Source organism: Chiloscyllium punctatum, chromosome 2 (genome assembly GCF_047496795.1).
Source record: "Chiloscyllium punctatum isolate Juve2018m chromosome 2, sChiPun1.3, whole genome shotgun sequence".
Lineage (NCBI taxonomy): Eukaryota > Metazoa > Chordata > Chondrichthyes > Orectolobiformes > Hemiscylliidae > Chiloscyllium > Chiloscyllium punctatum.
In genome coordinates this window covers 47,641,440-47,663,855 of record NC_092740.1, presented here as the reverse complement: position 1 = coordinate 47,663,855, position 22,416 = coordinate 47,641,440, and the positions used below count along the sequence as shown (strand labels likewise).

The 22,416-nt window shown below is 40.6% G+C and overlaps 1 protein-coding gene and 1 long non-coding RNA gene across 8 annotated transcripts in view; one reads left to right on the top strand and one right to left on the bottom strand.

Moving 5' to 3' along the window:
• zfyve16 (zinc finger, FYVE domain containing 16) overlaps window positions 1-6,641 on the bottom strand; it is a 69,179-nt gene extending 62,538 nt beyond the window's left edge. For 5 of the 6 annotated variants that reach the window (XM_072582161.1, XM_072582175.1, XM_072582184.1 and 2 more), the window contains exons 1-2: window positions 6,520-6,641; window positions 4,009-4,117 (exon numbers count right to left, since the gene is read on the bottom strand). In XM_072582161.1, coding sequence (XP_072438262.1) covers window positions 4,009-4,078 — 70 coding nt within the window. In that variant the 5' untranslated portion in view covers window positions 4,079-4,117; window positions 6,520-6,641. Of the gene's footprint in view, window positions 1-4,008; window positions 4,118-4,469; window positions 4,527-6,519 lie in introns of all 6 variants that reach the window. The other variant, XM_072582167.1, reaches the window with a different exon arrangement.
• Window positions 6,642-6,710: 69 nt separating this feature from the next.
• The window catches only part of LOC140483751 (uncharacterized), a 56,316-nt gene continuing 40,610 nt past the window's right edge, over window positions 6,711-22,416 (top strand). Inside the window, exons 1-2 of one of the 2 annotated variants that reach the window (XR_011962030.1) lie at window positions 6,711-7,115; window positions 15,773-15,873. This is a non-coding gene — a long non-coding RNA (uncharacterized lncRNA). The remainder of the gene's footprint in view (window positions 7,116-15,772; window positions 15,874-22,416) is intronic. The other variant, XR_011962032.1, reaches the window with a different exon arrangement.

The following is a 22,416-nucleotide window of genomic DNA, read 5'->3' as shown; positions in this document are numbered from 1 at the left end:
AAATGTGGTGAAAGCAGATACAATCCTCAAAGATAAAACAAAATTTTGCTTCATCTGCTTTAAGTGGGCAATCCCCGATTTTCAAACAGTGACCCCCAGTTCTAGATTCTCCTGTAAGAGGTAACATCTTCTCCAAATCTATCCTGTCAAGACTCAGGATCTTACATATTACAATCAAGTTACCATTAACTCTTCTAACCTCCAACAGAACAAGGTTAACTGCCCAACATGTTTTATAAGACAAACCCCACATCATAACTATTAGTCCAAAAATCTTCTCCAAACTGCCTCTAGGGCATTTACAAACTTGCTTAAATAAGGTGACCAACATTGTGCACAATACTCCAGATAAAATCTCACCAGTGCCCTTTTTAACTGAAGCATAACCTCCCTACTTTTGCAATAGGGAAGAAAATTGCAAGCACTGGTAAAAGCATTGGCCAAATGTTAAAGACGTTTTTTTTGAACAAATTGAATTTTTAACAAAATTAAAATTCCACAGATTAGGTAGTGGAATGACTGGCAAGTGGGAAGCTTTCAAAAAGTGAGATAATGAGTTCAGAGGCAGTATGCTTGTTAGAGTGAAGGGTAAGGCTGGCAGGAGTAGGGAACAATGAATGAATACAGATATTGAGGCTCTGGTCATGAATAAGGAGGCATTACTTGGGCATAAACAATTGAGATCAAGGGAATCTCTAAGTGTGTAGGGGGGAGTGAGGCACGCTTAAGAAGGAAATCAGGAGGGCAAAAAGGGGATATTAGATAGCCTTGGCAGATAAAGTTAAAGATAATCCAAAGATTCCACAAGCACATAAACAGCAAAAGAGCAAATAGGGAGACACAGGGCCCCTTAAAGATCATGCTTGTCAATGTGTGGAACGACAGGAGATGGGAGAGACACCAAACAAATATTTTGCATCAATATTTCTTTTAGACTAGATTAGAATAGATTACTTACAGTGTGGAAACGGCCCTTCAGCCCAACAAGTCCACACCGACCCGTCAAAGCGCAATCCACTTACTGTGGAGAAAGACATGGAAGCCAGGGAACTTGGGGAAATAAATACTGATATCTTGAAAACAGTCCACAAGGTGGTGGTGAGGTGGAAGAGGTGGTGCTGGAGATCTTAAAAAACAAAGATGGATAAATCTCTAGGACCTGATGAATTGTATCTCAGGACATGGTGGGAAGCTAAGGAAGAAGTTGCGGGACCTCTAGCAGCGATACTTGTATAATCTACAGTCATTGGTCAGGTGGCAGACGACTGGAGGGTGGCTAATGTGCCTTTAAGAAAGGCTGCAAGGAGAAGCCTGGGAACTATAGACCGGTGAATCTGATGTCGGTCATAGGTAGGTTGTTGGAGGACTTTGAGAGATAGAACTTACATGCATTAAGAAAGACAAAGACTGATTAGAGATAGGCAGCATGGCTTCATGCATGGGAAATAATGTCTTTCACACTTGACTGCATTTTTTAAGGATATGACCAAGACGACAGATGAGGGCAAAGAGGTAGACATTGCACACAGGGCCTTTCATAAAGCCTTTGACAAGGTTCCACATGATAGACAGGTTAGTCATGTTAGATCACATGAGATTCAGGGAGAGCTTGCCATTTGGATAGAAAATTGCTTGACAGTAGGAGACAGAGGGTGGTGGCACAGGGTTGTTTTCTGAACTGGAGACCTGTGACCAACCATGTATTGCAGGGATCAGTACTGGGTTCAATTTTGTTTGTTATTTCAATAAACAATTTGGATAATAATATATGGGGCATGGTAAGTAAGTTTGTGGATGACAACAAAATTGCTGATATAGTCGACAGTGAAGAAGGTTATCTAAGATTACAAAGAGCTATTGATCAATTGGGCCAAGGATTGGCAGATAGAGTTTAAATTGGATAAATGCTAGGTGTTGCATTATGACAAGACAAACAAGGGCAGGACTTATATAGTCAATGCTCGGGCCCTGGGGAGTGTTGTCAAACAGACCTCGAGGTTCAAATATATTGTTATTTGAAAGTTGTGTCACAGGTGGACAGGGTGGTTAAGGCATTGTTTGGTACAATTCCCTTTATTGTTCAGACTGTTGAGTGTAGGAAGTGGGGACATCATGTTGAAGTTGAACAGAACATTGGTGAGGCCACTTTTGGAGTACTGTGTAGTGTTCAGTCACCTGCTATAGGAAAAGTTTTATTAAATTGGAGGGAGTGCAGAAAAGATTTACTATGATGTTGCTGGGACTTAAGGGTTTGAGTTATAAGGAGAGCCTGCTAGGCTGGGCCATTTTTCTCTGGAGCGTAGGAAATTGAGGAGTGACCTTATAGAGATTTTAAAGATTATCAGGGGCATAGATAAGGTGAATAGCAGAGATCTTTTCTCCAGGATTTGGAGGAGTTACTTTACAAGGGGACATACTTTAAGGTGAGTGGAATAAGATTTAAAAAGGCACCTGAGGGGCAACTTTTTCACACACAAGGGTGGTTAGTATGTGGAATGAACTGCCAGAGGAACTGGTAGATGCAGGTAGAGTTATAACATTTATAGAGTCATGCAGCATGGAAACAGACCTTTTGGTCCAACTTGCCCATGCCAGCCAAGTTTCCCAGACTAAATTAGTCCCACTTGCCTACATTTGCGCATATCCCTCTAAATCATTCCTATTCAGATACCTGCCCAAATGTCTTTTAAATGTTTTAATAGTCTATCTAGCCTTCCCTGTAACTCAAACCAGAGGGACATAGGCCAAATGCAGACAAAAGTTTAGTTTAGGAAACTCAGCTGTCATGGACAAATTGGACCAAAGAGTGTGTTTCCATGGTGTATGACTCTATAAAGACCTGAATTCTCATTTGAGATGAAATGGTCAGACGTACTCAGATGAACCTACAGTGGTGCCGCATAATACGAGCTCAGAGTTGAATGGTTAAGCAGTGTTGGAAATTGATTTGACTTGCCAACTCTATACAAAGTAACAAATGAAAAATGGTATGAAGTTTATCGAGTTACCAAGTTTCCTTCAAAAACATGATATCAAATCTGCAACCTCTACCTCCTAGATAGACAAGGACAACAGATACAACCACCATCTTCGAGTTCCCACTAAATCACATACCAACCTGACTGGGACTAGATTAACATTCCTTCACTGTCACTGGAACTCTAAATCCTGGAATTCCCTTCCAAACATTTTGTGGATGGCTCTCCCTCCTAAGAATTGCAGTTGAAAGCAACAGCTCATTACCACCTCCTCATGAGCAATAAGGAATAAGCAATAAATGCTAACCCAATCAGTGAGGCCACATCCCATGAACAAATTCAAAAAATTTAAAAGGAAACTTTGACTAGAAAAGTACTCAGACTAACCAGATCACTAAACAGACATCTAGTTGACACATCAATAAGGTTTTGATTCAGGCCAAGCATTTCCTCACAAGAGGCAATTAAGAAAAAGGAAGCTTCCAACTTCTGCCTTCATTGTCAATCATTCATCTTCCATACTCTTCAGCCATGACTCGTGAGAGATTAGCAAATGCTTTGTTAGCTTTGCTATATCTAAGATATGGCAGGTTGAGTCCAATACTTAACAACAGAGTGGATGTAGTCAATTTGATGACTAAAAGTCCAAAATGAAATGACAGCAGTAATCACTGCTATATCTATTCTGGGAATGCTTCATTTATAAACAAGCATAATACATTACAAAATTCATCCTTCAGCACTTCTGTTCTACAAATTTGAGGCAACTTTACAGAAGAAAAACTCTAATAGCTTACTCATACCATCCAAGTTAAACTTCTACATTAGAACAGTGAGTAATCCTCAAAACAGATTCCAAGCTCTTACATAACTAACAGGAAAAGAGAAAACTTCAACATTAATCTATGAAGTATTCTTGTAAACTCCAAGCATTAAAGAAACAGAATTCAAGGCAGGCTGCATGCCAAGGTACACAAGGATAAAGGAAGTAAATTCAAACTACCTGAAAGAAAAAAAAAACAGAACAAACCTGGATTTTGCTCAAATTCATCAAGTAATTTGTCCAGATCACAAACTGCTGTCTTGAAATAGTTGTCCATTTTGGGTACTTATTTTTCAAGTATTGAGCCTTTGTGCTCCTGAAAGAATGAACAGAATAATTTTTTTATTTGAAAAGATAAATTTGTCCTTCTATCTAGCAATAGTTAAAGTGGGAAGTTATCGCACATTACATTCCTGACGTAACAACAATAAACACCATTTGAGGGGAGGTGGTAGTGTAGCAGTAATGTCAATGGATTAGTAATCCAGAACATCAGTTCTGAGGACATGGGCTCAAAATGTATCAGGGCAGGTGGTGAAAACTAAATTCATTAAATATCTGGAAGTTAAAAACAAATCCAGGGGGAAACATGCTGCCACTGCCAATTGTTGTAAAAATCCAAAATGGTTCACAAATCTCTTTTGGGAAAGGAAATCTACTATCCTTACCTGATCTAGCCAACATGTGGCTTCAAATCATCGCAATGAGGTTGATTCTTGAAAGACCTTTAGTAATGAGGAACAGGCAATAAATGAAGCAACACTTATCTCATGAACAAACAAAAATCAAACTTGAACAGTATTTTAAAGCAAAGAAATGCAGATGCTGGGAGATATGAAACCAAAACAGGAATTGCTGGAGAAACTCAGTAGGTCTGGCAGCATCGATGGGGAGAAAACAGACTTAAAGTTTCAAATCTGGTGACTCATCAGAACCGATTCGTTAACTTGGAACTATCTCTTTTCTCCTCCCAGATGTTGCCAGACCTGTTAAATAATATTTTGTTGGTTATTAAGTACTTGGGGACAACCTGAGATGGCGAAAGGTACTACATAAGTGCAACTGCTTGCTTTTTCTGTGCTTATTTGGCCCTCCCAAAAGAACTGAGCATAATACTACTGATTATAGAGTCACAGAATCCCTACAACACAGATAGAGGCATTTGGCCCATGAAGTCTGCACTGACCCTCCATGAAGAGCATCCCACCTATCCCCATAACTTCTCATTTACCACTACTAACCTACTCAGCCTGCATAACACTGGACACTATGATACAATTTAGGATGGCCAATTCACCAAGTATGCATATCTTTGGACTGTAGGAGGAAATAAGACCACCTGGCAGAAACCCATGCACACATGGTGAGAACATGCAAACTCCACACAGTCATCCAAGGCTGGAACTGAACCCAGGTCCCTAGTGTTGTGAGGCAGCAGTGTTAACCACTGCACCAGTCCATCTATAAATTGCCACATTCATCAAATAATCCCAAAAGAATAAGTACAGATGTAGGAAGATGACTCAAAAACAAGTGTTTAGAAATGTGGTTAGATGTAGTTTTTGCATGTAAATCTGTAATTCTGTAAATTTGAAAACAAATCACTTAATGGTCCCAAAGGGAAGTATGAAAAAAGGCACTTAAACATGTTTAATCAACCCTCAGTAATAATCTATGACCATTCAAATGAAATATCACCAACTAATCAGCACTTAGAGTAGTCAGGAATGATAAAAATTAGGGAAGGATAATTTATAAAATCAAGAAGCAACCTCATATTGCCTTGTAAAAATTAGAAATGGAATAAATATTCTTAATTCTCTCAAAGCAAAAACATGGAGTGAGAAAAAAATTACCAATCTACATGTTAGTACAACAAATAGATGACATTCAATTAGAATACCACTGACAACATCCTGTTAAATGTACAACAGAAATTTTTCTAAAAATTTTGGTTTGAGGGGGGGATGGGAAGGTATATTTCAAATATTTTAACATATTCAATAGACAGATTCTTTAACATAAATTTAATCATATTCACAATATAAAGAACACACAGGAAGGTACTATCCCAATAACATAACAAAAAGCATTAATGTTCAAAAAGGGTAAAGAATTACATCTGCAGACTTGCTCGAGTGGAACGACACACAGCAGCTAATATAGCTCACGAAACCCAGCCAGGAGAATTTCGGCACAAGTTGACATAACCAAGGCAAACAGTAAATACAAGAGCATTCATGAACTTCACCAGTAGTGGAACGAAACAGCTCAGTAATCAGTTCTGTGTTGCTAAAATCAGAACCATTCTACGCTACGGTATTCACTCGTGACAATGAACTGTCGGGTTATCAGCGGCCAAACAGAAACTACTGCGAGGTCCTTGGACAAAGTCAGGAAGGAGAGCGAAGGCCTTTCGCTGTCTTCCCCAGTCCTTGTTCCAGATCTGGCGACACGGGGTGAGGCAGCCAGACCGTAACTAACCGAGGTGGGGGTGAGGGGCGTGGGAGCCTCAGCAATGGAGACATGATCGGCTTATCCCCTTCGAGGGGTTTGTTGGGTGAGTGAGGGAGGGAGATAGTCAGCTCTACCCTAGGGTTGTGGTGGGGTGCTGGAAGGAGCCATCGAACCCGGTTTATTTTGTTTTTATTTACCCCCGCCTCCCCTACTGCGTCGAGGGTTAATCAAGGCCGGAGGAGTTCGACCGCGATCACTCACCATGTCCGAGTTTCAGCTTCCTCTCCGCGGTAATGTGAGAGACTGGGGGAAGGGAGGATGGAGAGAGAGAGAGAGGGGCTGGAGAGGGTGAACGGGCAGGTACGGCGCGTGCGCCGCGCTGGCTGACCTTGCGCAGTGGGGTCAGTGGTCACCATAGGAACCGGGCGGGGCCTAGTGTTCCGCCAGTCAGCGCCGAGCCCGGCGTTCCCGCTCCGCCCAAACACAATAAAGAATTGCAGACGCCGGGAATCCGAAACAAAATAAAAAACAGTAATTGATGGAGAATATCAGACAGGTCTGCCAACATCTGAGGAGAGAATAACAAGGGTTGACATTTAGAGTCCGGTGATCGGTCTTCAGAACCGCCACCCTGCGTCCCCGAATATTAACTGTGTTTCTCTCTTCGCTGATGCTACCCGACCTGCCGAGTTCCTCCAGCACTTTCTGTTCTTTTTGTGTCTCCACTACTGCATTCGTCCGACTCCACCCCGAAGCGGCGGTGCTCAGATGATTCAGCTCACGATCCGTTCGTTACCAGCCGAGAGACTAGAGTGTCCTCCCGCCGTGGAAAGTGTTGTCCTTTCCTGCTCAAACAGGTAAGGGACCCAGGTTAAAACCCAAAGAACCCGGGATGTGGTAAATCAGAAACAAAAGCAGAAATTGCTGGAAAAGCTCAGCAGCTCGAGCAGCATCTGTGGAGAGAAATCAGAGTTCAAGTTTCGGGGCGAGATACCCTTCCTCAGAGGTAACACAGTCATAAATTGCTGGAGAAACGTGGTGGCTCTTGCAGCATCTGTGGAGCAGGAAACAGAGTTAATGTTTCAAGTCATGTTCTGAAGAAGAGTCATCGAACTGGAAACGCTTACTTTTGTTTTTCTTTGCATAGGTGCTACCTGACCTGCTGGGTTCCTCCCGCAATTTCTGTGTTGCTTTCAGATTTCTAGCATTCGCAGTATTGTGCTTTGAGAGGACTGAAGTTGCAATCTTTCCAGAATTGGTCACGCCAGCAAAACAAAAATTTATCTTCTGCCATCAGCAACCTTGGAGAAATGTGATAGGGGTGTGAACTTGTATTTTCAATAATTGTGCATTAATTACAAGAGCATCAAACACGGGAATTTTTTAATTAATTCATGGACGAGGTGATTGGTGTCTAGGCCAGCATTTGTTGTTTTTACTTCGTTACCCTTGAGAATCTGTGATTTTATAAGATGGTGGTGAGTGCCTTCTTGACTGCTGCAGTCCAGGAGAGAATTCCAAGATCTTGACCCACTGACATTAAAGAAATGGTGATAAATTTCCAACTCAGGATGATGAGAGACTTGAAGAGAACTTTCACATGCTGGTGTTCCTATGTATCTGCTGCCTTTGTCCTTGAAATGGTTGTGGATTTGAAAGGTGCTGTCTGAGGATCTTTAGTGGCACGGTGGGCGGCACTGCTGCCTCACCGCTTTAGAGACCCGGGTTCAATTCCCGACTCAGGCGATTGACTGTATGGAGTTTGCACATTCTCCCTGTGTCTGCGTGGGTTTCCTCCGGGTGCTCCAGTTTCCTCCCACAGTCCAAAGATGTGCAGGTCAGGTGAATTGGCCATGCTAAATTGCCCATAGTTGTTAGGTAAAGGGGTAAATGTAGGGAATGGGTGGGTGGGTTGCGCTTCGGTGGGTCGGTGTGGACTTGTTGGGCCGAAGGGCCTGTTTCCACACTGTAATCTAATCTAAATCTTGTAGAAAGTACACACTGCTGCTACTGAGCATCAGTGTTGGAGGGAGTGGATGCTTGTAGATGTGATGCGAATCAGAAGGCTGGAAGAACATTTCCTGTCCATGAAAATCCAAATCCCAGGATGCTTTCATGCTGTTTTTGAACAGTTCTTGCTTATTTTCTTTAGGTTCAGATGTTTAATCAATTGAATGAGCAGAAGAATCACTTCTTTAGACAAGAAATTTATTCATTTCTTCATAGAATCTTTTCAAAGATTAATTTCAAGGCATAATTTTAAATAAGCCAAAAATATTAACTTTATAACTTGGAAATTTGTCCAGTCAGACAAGCCACTTCCACGGCTGTTTCAACTGTATGCCTCTTTACTGCACTTGTGCAGCTTCTTCTCATCATTGATCCTTAATCAACGTGCTTGCTCATACTGAATGTTTGGTCCTGCACATGTACAAGCAGGCTGCATGATGAGCTGATTTCCCTTCTCCTGTCCATGTGTGCAATCAAATCTCCACAGGCGCCATCTCGGAAGGCTACACAAAGGGGCACACTTCTCATCTTGTTTGAACACATCAATGGTCCACCGCATACTGGTTGAAAACTTCTGATGTAGAAGAATAAGGGACAGGAAATGCTCCTTGTCCCTTCCCTAATTGAGTCAACTGCAGAGAGAAGTTGGCAAATGCTGCACTGGTCCAAGTAAGTTAAGGCGGCATGGAAAACATTCATTAACACATTGATTTTGCAAATGTGTCTGTGCTTGCATTTAAAGATGGTGTATTTTTCCTGGTGGATTTGAATAATTAATACTTTTGTTCCTTCTTTAGCTTATTGTATGCAGTATGTTGTAAACCTCTTTAGTAAGGCAATAACCATAGCAAATGTGACATTTATGAGCAGTCAATTCAATTAAAGGAAGTGTGTGTGCCATGGAACTGTCCCTGCAATTATAGTGTGCTTGATGCTGAAAAGGGTGGGAACCATTGGTCATGAGTTTCAAAGGAACTGTCTCATGAGCCTTGGTGAATTTCTGCAGTGCATCTTGTAAATGGTACACACTTTTGCTACTGAGAGTCTGTGGTGGAGTGAGGCAATGTTTGTGGGGATATGATGCCAATCAAGCAGGCTGCTTTGTCCTAGATGGTGTCGAACTTCTTGCATGTTGTTGGAGTTGTACTCATTCGGTCAATTGAGGGGTATTCTATCACACACCTGACTTGTGTCTTGTTGATGGCAGACAGGCTTCAGAGAGTCAGGAAGTGAGTTACTGCAGTATTCCTAGCCTCTGATCTGCTGCTATAGCCGCTGTATTTATTTGGCAAATCCAGTTGGGTTTCTGGTCAATGAGACAACCCAAAATGTTGATACTCATGGATTCAGTAATAGTAACACCATAGAATGTCAAGAGGCAGAGGTTAGATTGTTTCTTATGTGATGATGCTGTCACTTTAACAAGATTATTTTGTCCTTGAGTTTTCTTTGAGAGGTCATAGTGGCAGAGGTGTCGAGGGGTCTAGAAAGAGCTGAGTTTAACAATGGCAGAGGAGTGGCTGGTTCTCCCAGTTCAGGCTTTTTTCTAGTTTGATTTAGCTGTGGCAGTCACAAGATGCTGGAGGGTTGAAAACTTCAACAGATGATTCCTGACTCTGTGTGTGTGTGTGTCTTTCTCTCTCTCTCTCTCTCTCTTTCTCTTTCTGAAACTTCTTTTGAAATTGTTCCCTCCTGCCTATAAGAATCTGTGTTTCAATTTACCTTTTTGCCAAGGAATGTGTTAATGAAATGTAACTGGATTGGAACAACTCGTAAGTTTAAATTGCGGTATTGGATCAGTTAAGTTTTCCAATAGTTAAGTTATTCTAAATTCAGTTTTCTTTTGTTCGTGTTTCAACTGTAGTGTTTAATTAAATTCTGTTTTGCTTAAAGCTTAGTGGTTTGACCAGCTGCATCACACTTGGAATATCAACTTCACATCAGCCTTTAAAATAAGTAGTAGTTAGGGTCTACGCTACCTTCCAAAAGTATTTTGAGGGGATCTGTCTTAGTCCATAACAGACTGGGGCCTCTTGTTGGGATTGATTCTGTAATTCCAATTTGGGTTTAGGGTTGTTGGTATCAAAGGCAGTGAGTGGTAAGTGTTGGCGTCCTTTTGTTCTGGGTGCTGGATTCACTTGTTGTAGTAATGGTTCTTTCAGTCACAAAGAGTTTTCTTTTATTTATATAGATATTTTTATTGGAAATTTAACATTTTTACAAGTTTACAAAAATAAACAAAACTCTCAAGTACAAACATTGAGAAACAATTAAATGTTAATTAAATAATAACCAAAATTTAACAAAAGAAAAATACCGAGGGAAAAAAAACTCAACTAACTACTACTACTAATCTAACCTATAACTAACCAGAGTGTATAATTAAGTCTCTTACATTATTCAAATAAGAGAAAGAAAAAAAAATCAACGGATAACACAGAAATTGGGTCGTGAGATACATGCTCGGAATGTGTTAACATCAAATGTAACAAAACTCGTATTCGTGCGGGATTCCTCCCCCAAGGAGCCGCAGACCAGCCAAGTTCGCAATCTCAATTAAATAAAAGCCCTTGTTAGGATAGCCGAAATATCTGTATTTATATAATTCAAGACGGGCTGCCATATTTTATGAAATAATTCGGTCTTTCAGTGCACCATATTTGTAGGAAGTCAAGGGGAATACATTCCATAATGAATCTGTGCCAATTTGAAAGTCCAGGGGGGCCCTCAGCCACCCAGTTAACCAAAATATTTTTCCTTGCACAGAAAGAGAGAATAGAAAATAATCTCTTCCCGTGCACATCCAGGGAGGGTAAGTTCGAAAAGCCCAAAAGGAGAGATACAGGGTCCACTTTAATTTCTGTTCCTAAAATTTCTGTCAGGGTACTTGCTACTTTAGTCCAATATCTATGGATCTTATGACAGGTCCATAGGCAATGTACAAGAGTGCCCACCTCTATTTTACATTTGGGACACATTGGAGATGCTCCTGCCTTAAATTTTGCCAATCGATCCAGTGCTATATGGGTCCTATGAAATATCTTCAGCTGGATAGCCTGAGTTCTGTTGCAGATGGTGATTCTTCTGGCGTTTTCCCAAATGTCATTCCACGTTTCTACAGAGATTTCTAATCCCAAATCTTGATCCCATGTTTTAAGCAGATTGTCCATATCTCCCGATACTTCATCATGTAGTAAATGATAAATAGTACTGACGGAAGATATCCCCATTAGTCGTAGCACTCTACATTCTCTGTCTGATTTATAAAGACTATCTAATAACGTAGTCTTCTTCTGTGTATAATCTCGAATTTGGAAGTATCGAAAGAGGTCTCCATTAGGTAATCCAAATTTCTGACACAGCTGTTCAAAAGACATCAGGACCCCTTCTTTAAATAGATCCCCTAAACATGAGACACCCCTGGATCTCCAGAGTTTGAAAGTGGCATCTGTAAACCCGAGTTGAAACCCCCATGCTCCCACTATCGGAGCACAGGGGGATGTTTTATGTGAGTTGCCCTCATTTTGCCGCATTATATTCCAAGCTTTAATTGTGTTTAGTATTATAGGGTTTTTACAGTGATCCGTAATGATTTTCCTCTTGTCTGAAAATACAAGGTTAATAAGTGAGCATTTTACTCGATGTCCAGCCAGATTGATTGCGGCTCAGGCAAGACCCAATAACTTAATAGGGAATTTAACTGATATTTCCTAAAATCCGGGAAGTCCAATCCTCCCCTTGCCTGTGGAAGCTGTAGCTTCTTCAGCTTAATGAGGAGCCGTCTATGATTCCAGATAAAGGAACCCAACCAGCCATCCTTTCCAAAAAATGCACAAAATTAGCCTTGTATAACTGACCAAATACTGGGGCAATTAAAATGCCTAAATATAAGAAACCCTCCAGGGACCACCGAAAAGGAAAGTGGGATCCGTCCACTAAGTGGGGTATCATAGCAAGGCCACCCATTGGCATAGCCTCCGATTTTGAGAAATTAATTTTATAACCTGAGAATGCACTAAATGTATTAATAACTTGGATTAAGTGAGGCACAGACCTCACAGGACTACTGAGGAATAGAAGAACCTCATCTGCATAAAGGGTAATTTTATGTTTACCTGTACCAATCCTCGGGGCCGTTATATTAGGATCAGCCCGTATAGCTTCTGCTAGTGGTTCAATTATTAGCGTAAATAACAATGGCGAGAGGGGACATCCCTGACGGCAGCCCCTATCCACACTGAAGCTATCCGAACCTAATCCATTGGTAACCACAACTGCTTTGGGATCACTATACAATGTTGAGACCCATTTGGTAAACACCTTTCCAACGTCAAATCTTTCCAATGTGTAAAACAAATATGACCATTCAACCCTATCGAATGCCTTTTCCACGTCTACTACTCCTGGTATCTTTCCCTGATGGCTGGCTTGAATCATATTCAAAACCCTTCTAATATTATTGGATGATCTACGGTCCTAATAAACCCCACTGATCCTCCTTTATAATATGTGGCAATACCCTTTCTAGTCTCAATGCTAATGTTTTAGAAAGGATTTTAAAATCTACATTTCGCAAGGATATTGGTCTGTATGACGCACAATCTTCTGGGTCCTTTCGTTTTTTAAGGATAAGAGAGATATTTGCCTCTTTCAACGAAGGCGGGAGACAGCCCTGACTGTATACATAGTTATACATGTCCATAAGTGGACCAGCCAATATTCCTGTAAATTCTCTATAGAATTCAGCTTGAAAGCCATCTGGGCCAGGTGCCTTCCCGCTCTGAAGTTGCCTGATTACGTCAAGTATTTTTTGGACTGTTAGGGGAGCATTTAAGACCGATACCTGTTCTGGAGTTAGGTCCGGAAAGATCAAATTTTTTAAAAACGATTGCATCCTCCTAGTCCTGTCTTCACAATTCTGCGATTTATACAAATCAGAATAAAATTTTCTAAAGATTGCATTAATCCTTTTATGATCATGAGTCAAAATACCCATACTTTCCTTGATAGACGTGATAGTTTGAGGGGCCTTTTTTTTCTTTGCAAGAAATGCTCAGTATCATCCCAGTTTGTCGCCAAATTCATATAACCGTTGTTGTGCAAATAATATTTCCCTCTTAGCCGTTTGAGTAAGTATGGTGTTTAGAGCTGTCCTAAGGGCCGTAATCCTTTGCAATTTGATAATAGAAGGTCTAGCAGCGTATGCTGTTTCAGCTGCTTTTAAGCGAGCTTTGAGCAGACGCTGTTGTTCTCCCTTTAATTTTTTCTAGGTCGCTGAGTATGAGATGATCAAACCTCGCGCGTAAGCTTTGATAGTCTCCCACATCATTGATGGGTTGCTAGCCGTACCTAAATTAATTTCTAAATTCTAAATTTCTAAACTTTTAAATCCTTGAGAGAAGTACTTTACAAATTTACTATCTTTCATCAGGAAGGGGTCCATACGGGATGTCCCATTTTCCTCGCCTTGATTTCCATATATACAGCAGCATGATTGGAAATTGCTATACCACCTATTTTACAGGATGATATGGAATTTTTAAAAATCGAGGGGGCAAAAAACATATCAATTCTGGTATGACATTTATGTGGATTGGAGTAAAAAGAAAAATCTCTGCCCTGTGGATGAAGACATCTCCATATATCTACTAATCCTAATTCTTTGTTCAGATCCACCCATTGTCTAGATCTGGGAGATAATCCTGCATTACCCTTGGGAATCCTGTCTATTTCCAGATCCATAATACAATTAAAGTCTCCCCCTATAATTGTATGAAGAGCACCGAGAGCCATCAATTTTGAGAAGGCTTCCGTTATAAATTTAAAAGGATGTGCCGGGGGGGCAATACAAATTTAAAATCCCATATTCCTCTCCATTTATAAGGGCTTTAATCAGAATATATCGTCCAGATTCGTCTTTTATCTGATTTAGGATTTTGGCAGGGAAATTCTTCTGAATAAAAATAACAACTCCCCTGCTTTTTGAGCTAAAAGAAGAAAAAAAGGCCTGATCAAATCCACCCTTTCTTTCTTGAGATTTGATAATATTTCCTTCCTTTTGACTGGCGAATTACTCCCCTTGACATTCCAGGTGCACCACTTAACTGACTGATCAACCATAATCGTCCGGGCAAATCTGAGACCCCTCGGGAGGGGAAACCCTATCCAGAACATCCCGAGCACAGAGCATATAAAATTCACAAAAATAAAGGCTCTCTAATACACTCACAACAGTATAATAAAAACTATTTCTAAATAAAAAAAAGCGTATTTAAATGGAGATTTCCCCCTTGTTTCCAGAGGGTATCACTTCCTTTCCAAAGGTCCATCGTATCCTCTCCCAACCAGTGCTCCACCCTTGACCCAGGCACTCCTCAACAGGATGAGGAAAATTCAAATATACTACAGAGCTAGAGTTAACAGTGAGCAACCTACCCCCACCCCCCCACCCACACCAACACCTGGATATATTTGATAATGTTAATACCATGTATAAACATATATAACTATAAAATTACAACCTCAACAAGTAATAATTAAGTATAATAATACAAAATAACAAGGGAAAACAACCCTGCTCCTAGAGACAGAGGTAAAATAGAATAAGGTAACCACCTCCCCCCACCAACATTAACTAGACCCCCCCGGCCTATCTATATATATAATATATATATATATATAGAATAATTAAAAAAACCCCAAGGGGGGAGGAGAAAATCGTTAAGTAGAGAACAAATAAATAAATCCCTCTCCCCACCCCCCAAGATAATATTAAACAGTAGGGTAAGGTAAAAAAGAAAAGGAGGGGATATAAACCGGAGTGGGGCGAAGGCAAACCAACATCAATTATCTCTTACAATTTATCTAAGAGAGTCCAAAAATTCCTTAGCCTTTTCCGGCGATCCGAAGCTATACATGGATCCTTCATGGTTAAAGTGTAGCTTCGCTGAGTACCGTAAGGAGTACTGAATATTTAAGACTTCTTCGCCTCATCGAATGCCTTCCTCTTTCGGACCAGAGCTGGGGAAAAGTCCTGGATTAACATGATCTTGGATCCTTTATAGATCATGGCTTGTAGATCTTTTCCAAGATTTCTAGAGGCTTCTATGAGTATCTGCCTCTCCTTATAGCTCTGCAGCCGGAACAGGACCGGGTGGGGGCGCTGGTTCGAGCCAGGCCTGCGTATTGCAATCCTGTAGGCCCATTCTACCCTTACCTGGCCTGATCCAGCCACCAGATTTAACAGCTGTGGAAGCCACTGTTCGCGAAATGCTGTAAGCTGGCCTTCCTCTTCCCGTTCGGGAAGGCCCAGCAAACGAATATTTTTTTGACTACCTCGATTCTCAAGGTTGTCAATGTGGTTCTCTAAGGTCCGGACTCGCTATTTGAGAGTCCGGACCTGATCCACGGCCGATTGCACTGTAGTTTCGGAGGTCGCGGCCTTTAGCTCCACCCCTTTGACTCGGCGCTCGATTTTCTTAATGTCTCGGTTGTGCTTTTGCAGCGCGGCCGAGAGTGAGTCCCATCGACTTCGGGAATCTTCAATAAAAGCGTTGATCTTCGCATCCAGTTTGGAGATGATTTCCACGAGGCTCGCCACTGTAGGTAAGTCCCCCGGGGCGGCTGTGGACGCCTCTGCTGCAGCTGGAGAGGGTGGGGGAGGGGTTCCTACTTGCTGAGAGCTGCGGGCTCCATTTCCTTTGCGTCATTTTTACTGAAGATTAAATTGTTTAAATTCAATACTAAGCAACTAATTAAATTAAACAGCTATTTTAAATGATTTGGTGAGTGTGGTGGGGGTGGGTGACCCACTTTGCCCAAGTCTTGGGAGGAGCACTGTAGACTCAGACTTGCTGGGTCGCTGCCATCTTGGATCCACCAAGAGTTTTCTGAGGGTGGAAGAAGTGACTTTGAGGGATTTATAGACTGTGAGCAAGGCAAAGCTGGTGGAATTGGCAGACAAGTTAGAGTTGGAGTTGCCTTTATCTGTGAGGAAAGGAGAGGTAATTACAGCAATAGCTTGGCATTTAAATTTGCTGGAAACACCATCAGAATCTTTGGAAATGGCTAGAATTCAGTTGCAGCTGAGGCAGCTTGAACATGAAAAAGAACTGAGACGATTTGAATAATGGTTAAAAGCAAAGGAAAAAGAAAAGGAGATGAAGGCCCTAGCAGAAGAGGGGGGACAGAGAGAGGAAAGGGAGAAAGAGAGAGAGTTTGCACTTCAGAAATGGATACTTAGATAGGAAAGTTGACTTAAAAAGATGGAGGTGAAGGTAGAAGGTAGGCATGGTGAGGATGAGCAAACCCATCATATCCAAAGGTCTGGTTGGGATCTGTTTAAATATCCAAGCATTGCTTAAATTTTGTTGACAAGGATGTAGAAACCTTTTTCACCTCATTTGAGAAAGTGGCTAAACAATGTAGTGGCCAGTGACCATGTGGGTTTTGTTGATCCAAACAAAGCTGGTAGGTAGAGCTAGTGAGGTATTCGCATCATTCTCAGAGGAGGTATCTGGGGAGTATGATGAGGTGAAGATAACCATCTTAAGTGTATATGAACTTGTGCCAGAAGCCTACAGAAATAGCGAGTTTTGAGAAGATATGTAGCTCAGGTTGAGGTTCTTAATGTAGGTTTGCTCGCTTCCAGCTCAGCAAACAAACCTACATCCATTACAGAAATCTAAGGAGAGACCCTGGTCAAATATACATAGTGTTTGAAAGGATAAAACAAATCAATTTCGAATAGGTGGATATGAGCATTAAAACTAGATCAAACTTAGAGACGATTATTTTGGAGGAGTTCAAAAATTCACTTCCTGAGGTAGTGAAAACTCATGTGGAACAGCAGAGAGTTAAAACAGCAAGATTAGCAACTGAAATGACTGATGATTATGATTTGGTTCATAAATCAAAGTTTGGTTTCCAACATAAATTTTGATCTGTGAGGGATAGAAATTGGGAGAAAAAAAGAGAAATCCTCACATGGTAAGGGAAAAGTAGATTTTGGTGAAGATAATAAAGATAGCTTACCACAGGGCTAAAAAGGAAACCCATGAAGGGGAAAGAGAAGTTAAAAAGCTCCGGTGTTTTCACTGCAATAAAGTAGGCCACATGAAATCAATGTGTTGGTAGGTTAGAAAAAGCACTGGGAAGATGGAGATAGGAACAGGATAAGCCAACGAATTTTGTTAAAGTGGTAAAGGAAAACACAGTGAAGGTGAAAAAGCTGCACCAGAATTTACAACCTGGTCAGAGGTTGATTGAGGAGGAAGTGCCCGATCTTCTTAAACTATTTACTTGTGATGGTAAGGTTTACTCACATAGGCCAGGAGCAGCAGGTAAAGAAGTTACAGTATGAAGAGATACGGGATCATGTCAATCTTCAATATTGAGAGATGAGGTGATATGTAACTCAGAAGGACAATTGCCAGAAAAAGTGTTAGTACATGAAATTCTTGGTGAGACAAGAAGTGCTGCATCATGTAGCGTGAGGTTAGAGTGTCCAGTGAAAAGTGGAGAAATAATGGTAGGAATACTAGAAGAACTCTGTGCTCCAGGAATACAATTAGTCCTTAGTAAAGATATAGCTGGGCCACAGGTGGCAGTGCTGCCCATGGTGGTTGAAAAGCCAGTGGAAAATCAGGCAACTGAAATATTATAGGAAGTGTTTTCTGGGATTTTTTTCCTGACTGTGTGCTAACAAGGTCACAAAGTCACCAGTTGAAACAGGAGGAGAAATCACAGAATACAGATGAGGAAGTTGAAGTTGAATTATCAGAGACCATGTTTGACTGGTTGAAAGAAAACAGGAACAGGTGGAGGACAAAGTGGATATTTTTAGGTCAGAGAAATTAACCAAGTTACAACAGGAAGATGAAAATCAGAAGCAATTGTATCAAAAAAATGTACGCAGAAGAAGAATCTGACCTAATCCCTGAATGCTACTACCTTAAAAATGAAGTCATGATGAGGAAATGGAGACCACTACATATTCAGGCAGATGAAAAATGAGCGGAAGTTATCAAGTTGTATTATCAGTATGTTATAGAAAGGAGGTGTTGCAAGTAGAACATTAATTGCTACTAGAAGGTAATTTTGGGGTCAGAAAAACTCAGGCTAAAATACAAAGGCATTTTACTGGCCAGGATGGAGTTGATTTTGCCAGACATGTTCATATGTTATGATGTGGAGAATGAATCCCTCTGCTAATTAAAGCCAAACACTCAGAAAAGTTCCCCTCGCCTCGTAATCTGTTTAAAAGTGTTTGAATGAAAGAAGAGCCCTGATTTCCAGTGTATAAATAAAGAGTAACAATTTAATTATTTAACCCTAACAGGGTACACTATTAACAAACCAAACGTTCTTTCTCTTAACTAACCACTACCCCTTAGCTGAACACAATTCTATTAACATGCTGTTCCAATAACAATCATTAAACATTACCTTAACTTAATTTCTCAAAGTCCATACTGTCTCTTATGCTTTCTTCCTTCTGGTCTTCAGATTCTACTGTCCTCTCCATAGGTTGACTTCATACTTACTGCTTTTACAGGAAAAGGTACCTTTTTGGTAGATAGTCACTTCAGAAATTTCTTTGAGAACAAGATGTTTATTTCTTCAGATGGCATTTGCTCTTCAGCTCTATGGCAGTTACTCTCTGGTTCAATAGGCAGTTGCTCTGATCAATTTTCAAAATGCCCTCATATCTTATACCGTCCAACATCGTTCCCTCTTACAGGTCCGATGTTGTCAATACGACAAATTCAAAATCAATTGGGTTTTGGTATCCTGGGCATAATTTAAATTAATTGTTTAAATTTGAATTGTTGATAAAACAACAACCACAGCTCAGATATCCATTTAACAGCCAATTATTACATGTATCTATTGTGGAACAGCCCATAGCTTAGCTGTTCTGTATTCTGACAGCTGTTACTGTACTTTAAATTTACCTTAAAATTAAGAAAACACTACCTTAAAGTGACCATATACTCTTTCGACTTTGTAACACCTCCCCTCTGAAGAAAAATGAACCATCAATAATGAAAAGATGGGTTCATTTTTCAATTTTTTTCTCTAAATCTTAATACCATGATTATGAAATAGATATATCATTATGTTTGTTATACCCCTCATAGTAATTCTGCACACATATATAACATTGGAATCGATACAGTCGAATCTTATTTACACCTTTGCTTTTAAAACCGCAATAGCCCATCTGCAATAACATTTTTACAATCTGTAACACGTAGTTTGTAAATTATAAGTCTGTTACATAAGACTCCAATTAAATTGTCTCACATTTTTTCTTTAAATCTTTTCAAAAATGTGAGGCTTGTGGTCTGTGTGCACAACTATCTCTGAAACGTTGTTTGTCACATAAAAATTAAAATGTTGTAAGGCCAGTACCAAACTCAATAACTTGTTTTCGATGGTGGTGTTTTTCTTTAGTGGATATTGAGTTTCTTCAAAAAGTAGCTAATTGGCCGTTCAATTCCATCATCATCTTCCTGCGTCAATGCAGTTCCAACCCCCATATCACTAGCATCAATTGCAACTTTTAAATGTTTTTTTTAAAAATTGGTGTAGCTATAACTGATGCAGTGTTAATGTGGCTTTTAAATTCTCAAATACATCCAGGCATTGTGTTCTGTCCACCGAAATTTTGTGTTCTTCTTTAGTAAATCCATCAGTGGCGCCACCATACTGCTGATATTTGGCACTAACCTTCAGTAGAATTTGCTCAGTGCCAAAAATCAAAGTACCTCTCTCTTCGAGGATGGTCATGGAAATTCCTCGATGGCCTTTGTCTTCACGCTCCTTGGGGGTCATCCTTACATGACCGATATTTTGTCCCAAGAACCTCACTTCTACCTTTGTGAATTCTGTTTTCTTTTAGTTTATTATCAGTTTTGCTTTTCGTAATTGTTCAAAGAGCTCTGCCAGCTGTACCATGTGATCTTTCCATGAATGGCTAAAGATCACTATATCGTTAAGACAAACTGCACAATTTCTTAATCCGGCCACAAATTTTTTCATGAGTCTTTGAAATGTGGCTGGTGCGTTTTTCATTCCAAAGAGCATCACTTCAAATTGATGCAGTACAGTTGGGGTTACAAACACAAACTTCTTTCGCTTTCTCTGATTAAAGGTTTCTTGCTATTGGGTATGAGTCAAATTTAGTTACAGCGTTGACCTTCCAACAGTCCACACAGAATAATTGTGTTCCGTCAGGTTTGGGAACTAACAGGTTTGGCGAACTCCACTCATTCTGACTAGGTTTGATGATGTCTTCGTTGAGCATCATATCTACTTCTTTCTGGACCTGTAAGGCTTTGATAGGATTAAACCTGTAGGGGCGTTGTTTTATCTGAACAGCATTCTCTACTTCAACCTCACATACAACAGTATTAGTATCCCCCATACTGTTCCTGCATATGTCCTCATACTGCTGCAACAAATCTTTCAACTCTGTTCCTTGCTCCTGAGAGAGATAGCTCACTACCCTATCCCATTCTTCAAGGACTTCTTCGTTATTTAATGTATTTTGAGGCACATCAAAATCCATGTTATCTGGACTTGATTCCTCACTCTAGGGGACAGTAACTAACTTATGTTTCTCCATCTCTGGCACATTTTACAGGTACGGCAAAATTCAACCACATCCTTATGTAGTCCAGGCCTATACAAGTGCTTGTACCTTTAGCCTGAGTCTTCCCCACACCTAGGTAACCTCTTACTGGTAATTTATGTGACACCCATAATACTTCCAATCTGTATACTACCAGCAACACAACCTGGTGCACTTCCACCCATTTCTCTTTTGCACTAACCTGCCGTGATCTCCATTTTTATGTTAGGAGAATAACCCTTGGGATTATATTCTGATTCCTTTTCTGAGTAAGCATCATGACATAGATCTTTTATCATCTCATCTTTCTGTTGTAAGTCCATTAGCCTTTCAGGACTAAACACCTGTCTGACCCTCTACCTGTTAGGTTTTTCCTGTACCATTACATTAAACAGGGTGTCAGCTAGCTGAACCTCAATTCCTTCATTTTTCTCTTTAGCTTTTCCTTCTTGCTGTAACTTATGACAGTGGGATCTTGTTCCTACACAGTCTGGAAAAATTCCAGGGTATATTACTTTTAACTCTTCAGTTCCCTGCTTTTCCTTCGGCTTCTTCACCATAAAGTCACTCCCACCTTGGATCCTGCTAGGTCATTTCCAAGAACCAACTGTATTCCTGAAACTGTCACTCTGTCAACACTCCCATAGTCACTTCCCCAGTCTTGATTTGGCATTCCAACCTGATCTTACACAGGAGAACACGAAATTTCTGTCCATCGATTCCACAAATTATCATCTTCTTGAGCATCATGACAGAAATAGTGTAAATACTTTCATAGAATGTAGAACACCACCACAACTAAAGGCCATTCGGCCCTCAATGTTGTATCGACTTTTTATCCTATTCTAAGGTCAAATGACCTACGCACCCTACATTTTACTATTATCCGTGTGCCTATTCAAGAGTTGCTTAAATGTCCCTCACGAAACTGCCTCGACTACCACTGCTGGCAGTGCATTCCACGCACCCACCGCTCTCCGTGTAAAGAACCTACCTCTGATATCTCCCCTAAACCTTCCTCCAGTCACCTTTAAAATTATGACCCCTTATAATAGCTATTTCTAGTTTGGGAAAAAAGTCTTTGGCTATCCATTCTATTTATGCCTCTCGTTAACTTGTACACCTCTATCAAGTCTCCTCTCATCCTTCTACACTTCAATGACAAAAGCCCTTACTCCCTCAACCTTTCTTTGTAAGACATGCCCTCCAGTCCAAGCAGCATCCTGGTAAATCTCCTCTACACCCTCTCTAAAGCATCCTTTCTATAATGAGGTGACCAGAAAACAATATTCCAAGTGTGGCCCAACCAAGGCTTTATAGAGCTGCACCATAACCTCACGGCTCTTAAACCCAATCCCCCTGCTAATGAAAGCCAACACACTATAAACCTTCTTAACAATCCTATCAACTTGAATGGTAACTTTGAGGGATATATGGACATGGACACCAAAACCCTCTGTTCCTCCACGCTGCCAAAAATCCGCTTTTAACCCTGTAATTTGCACTCCAAT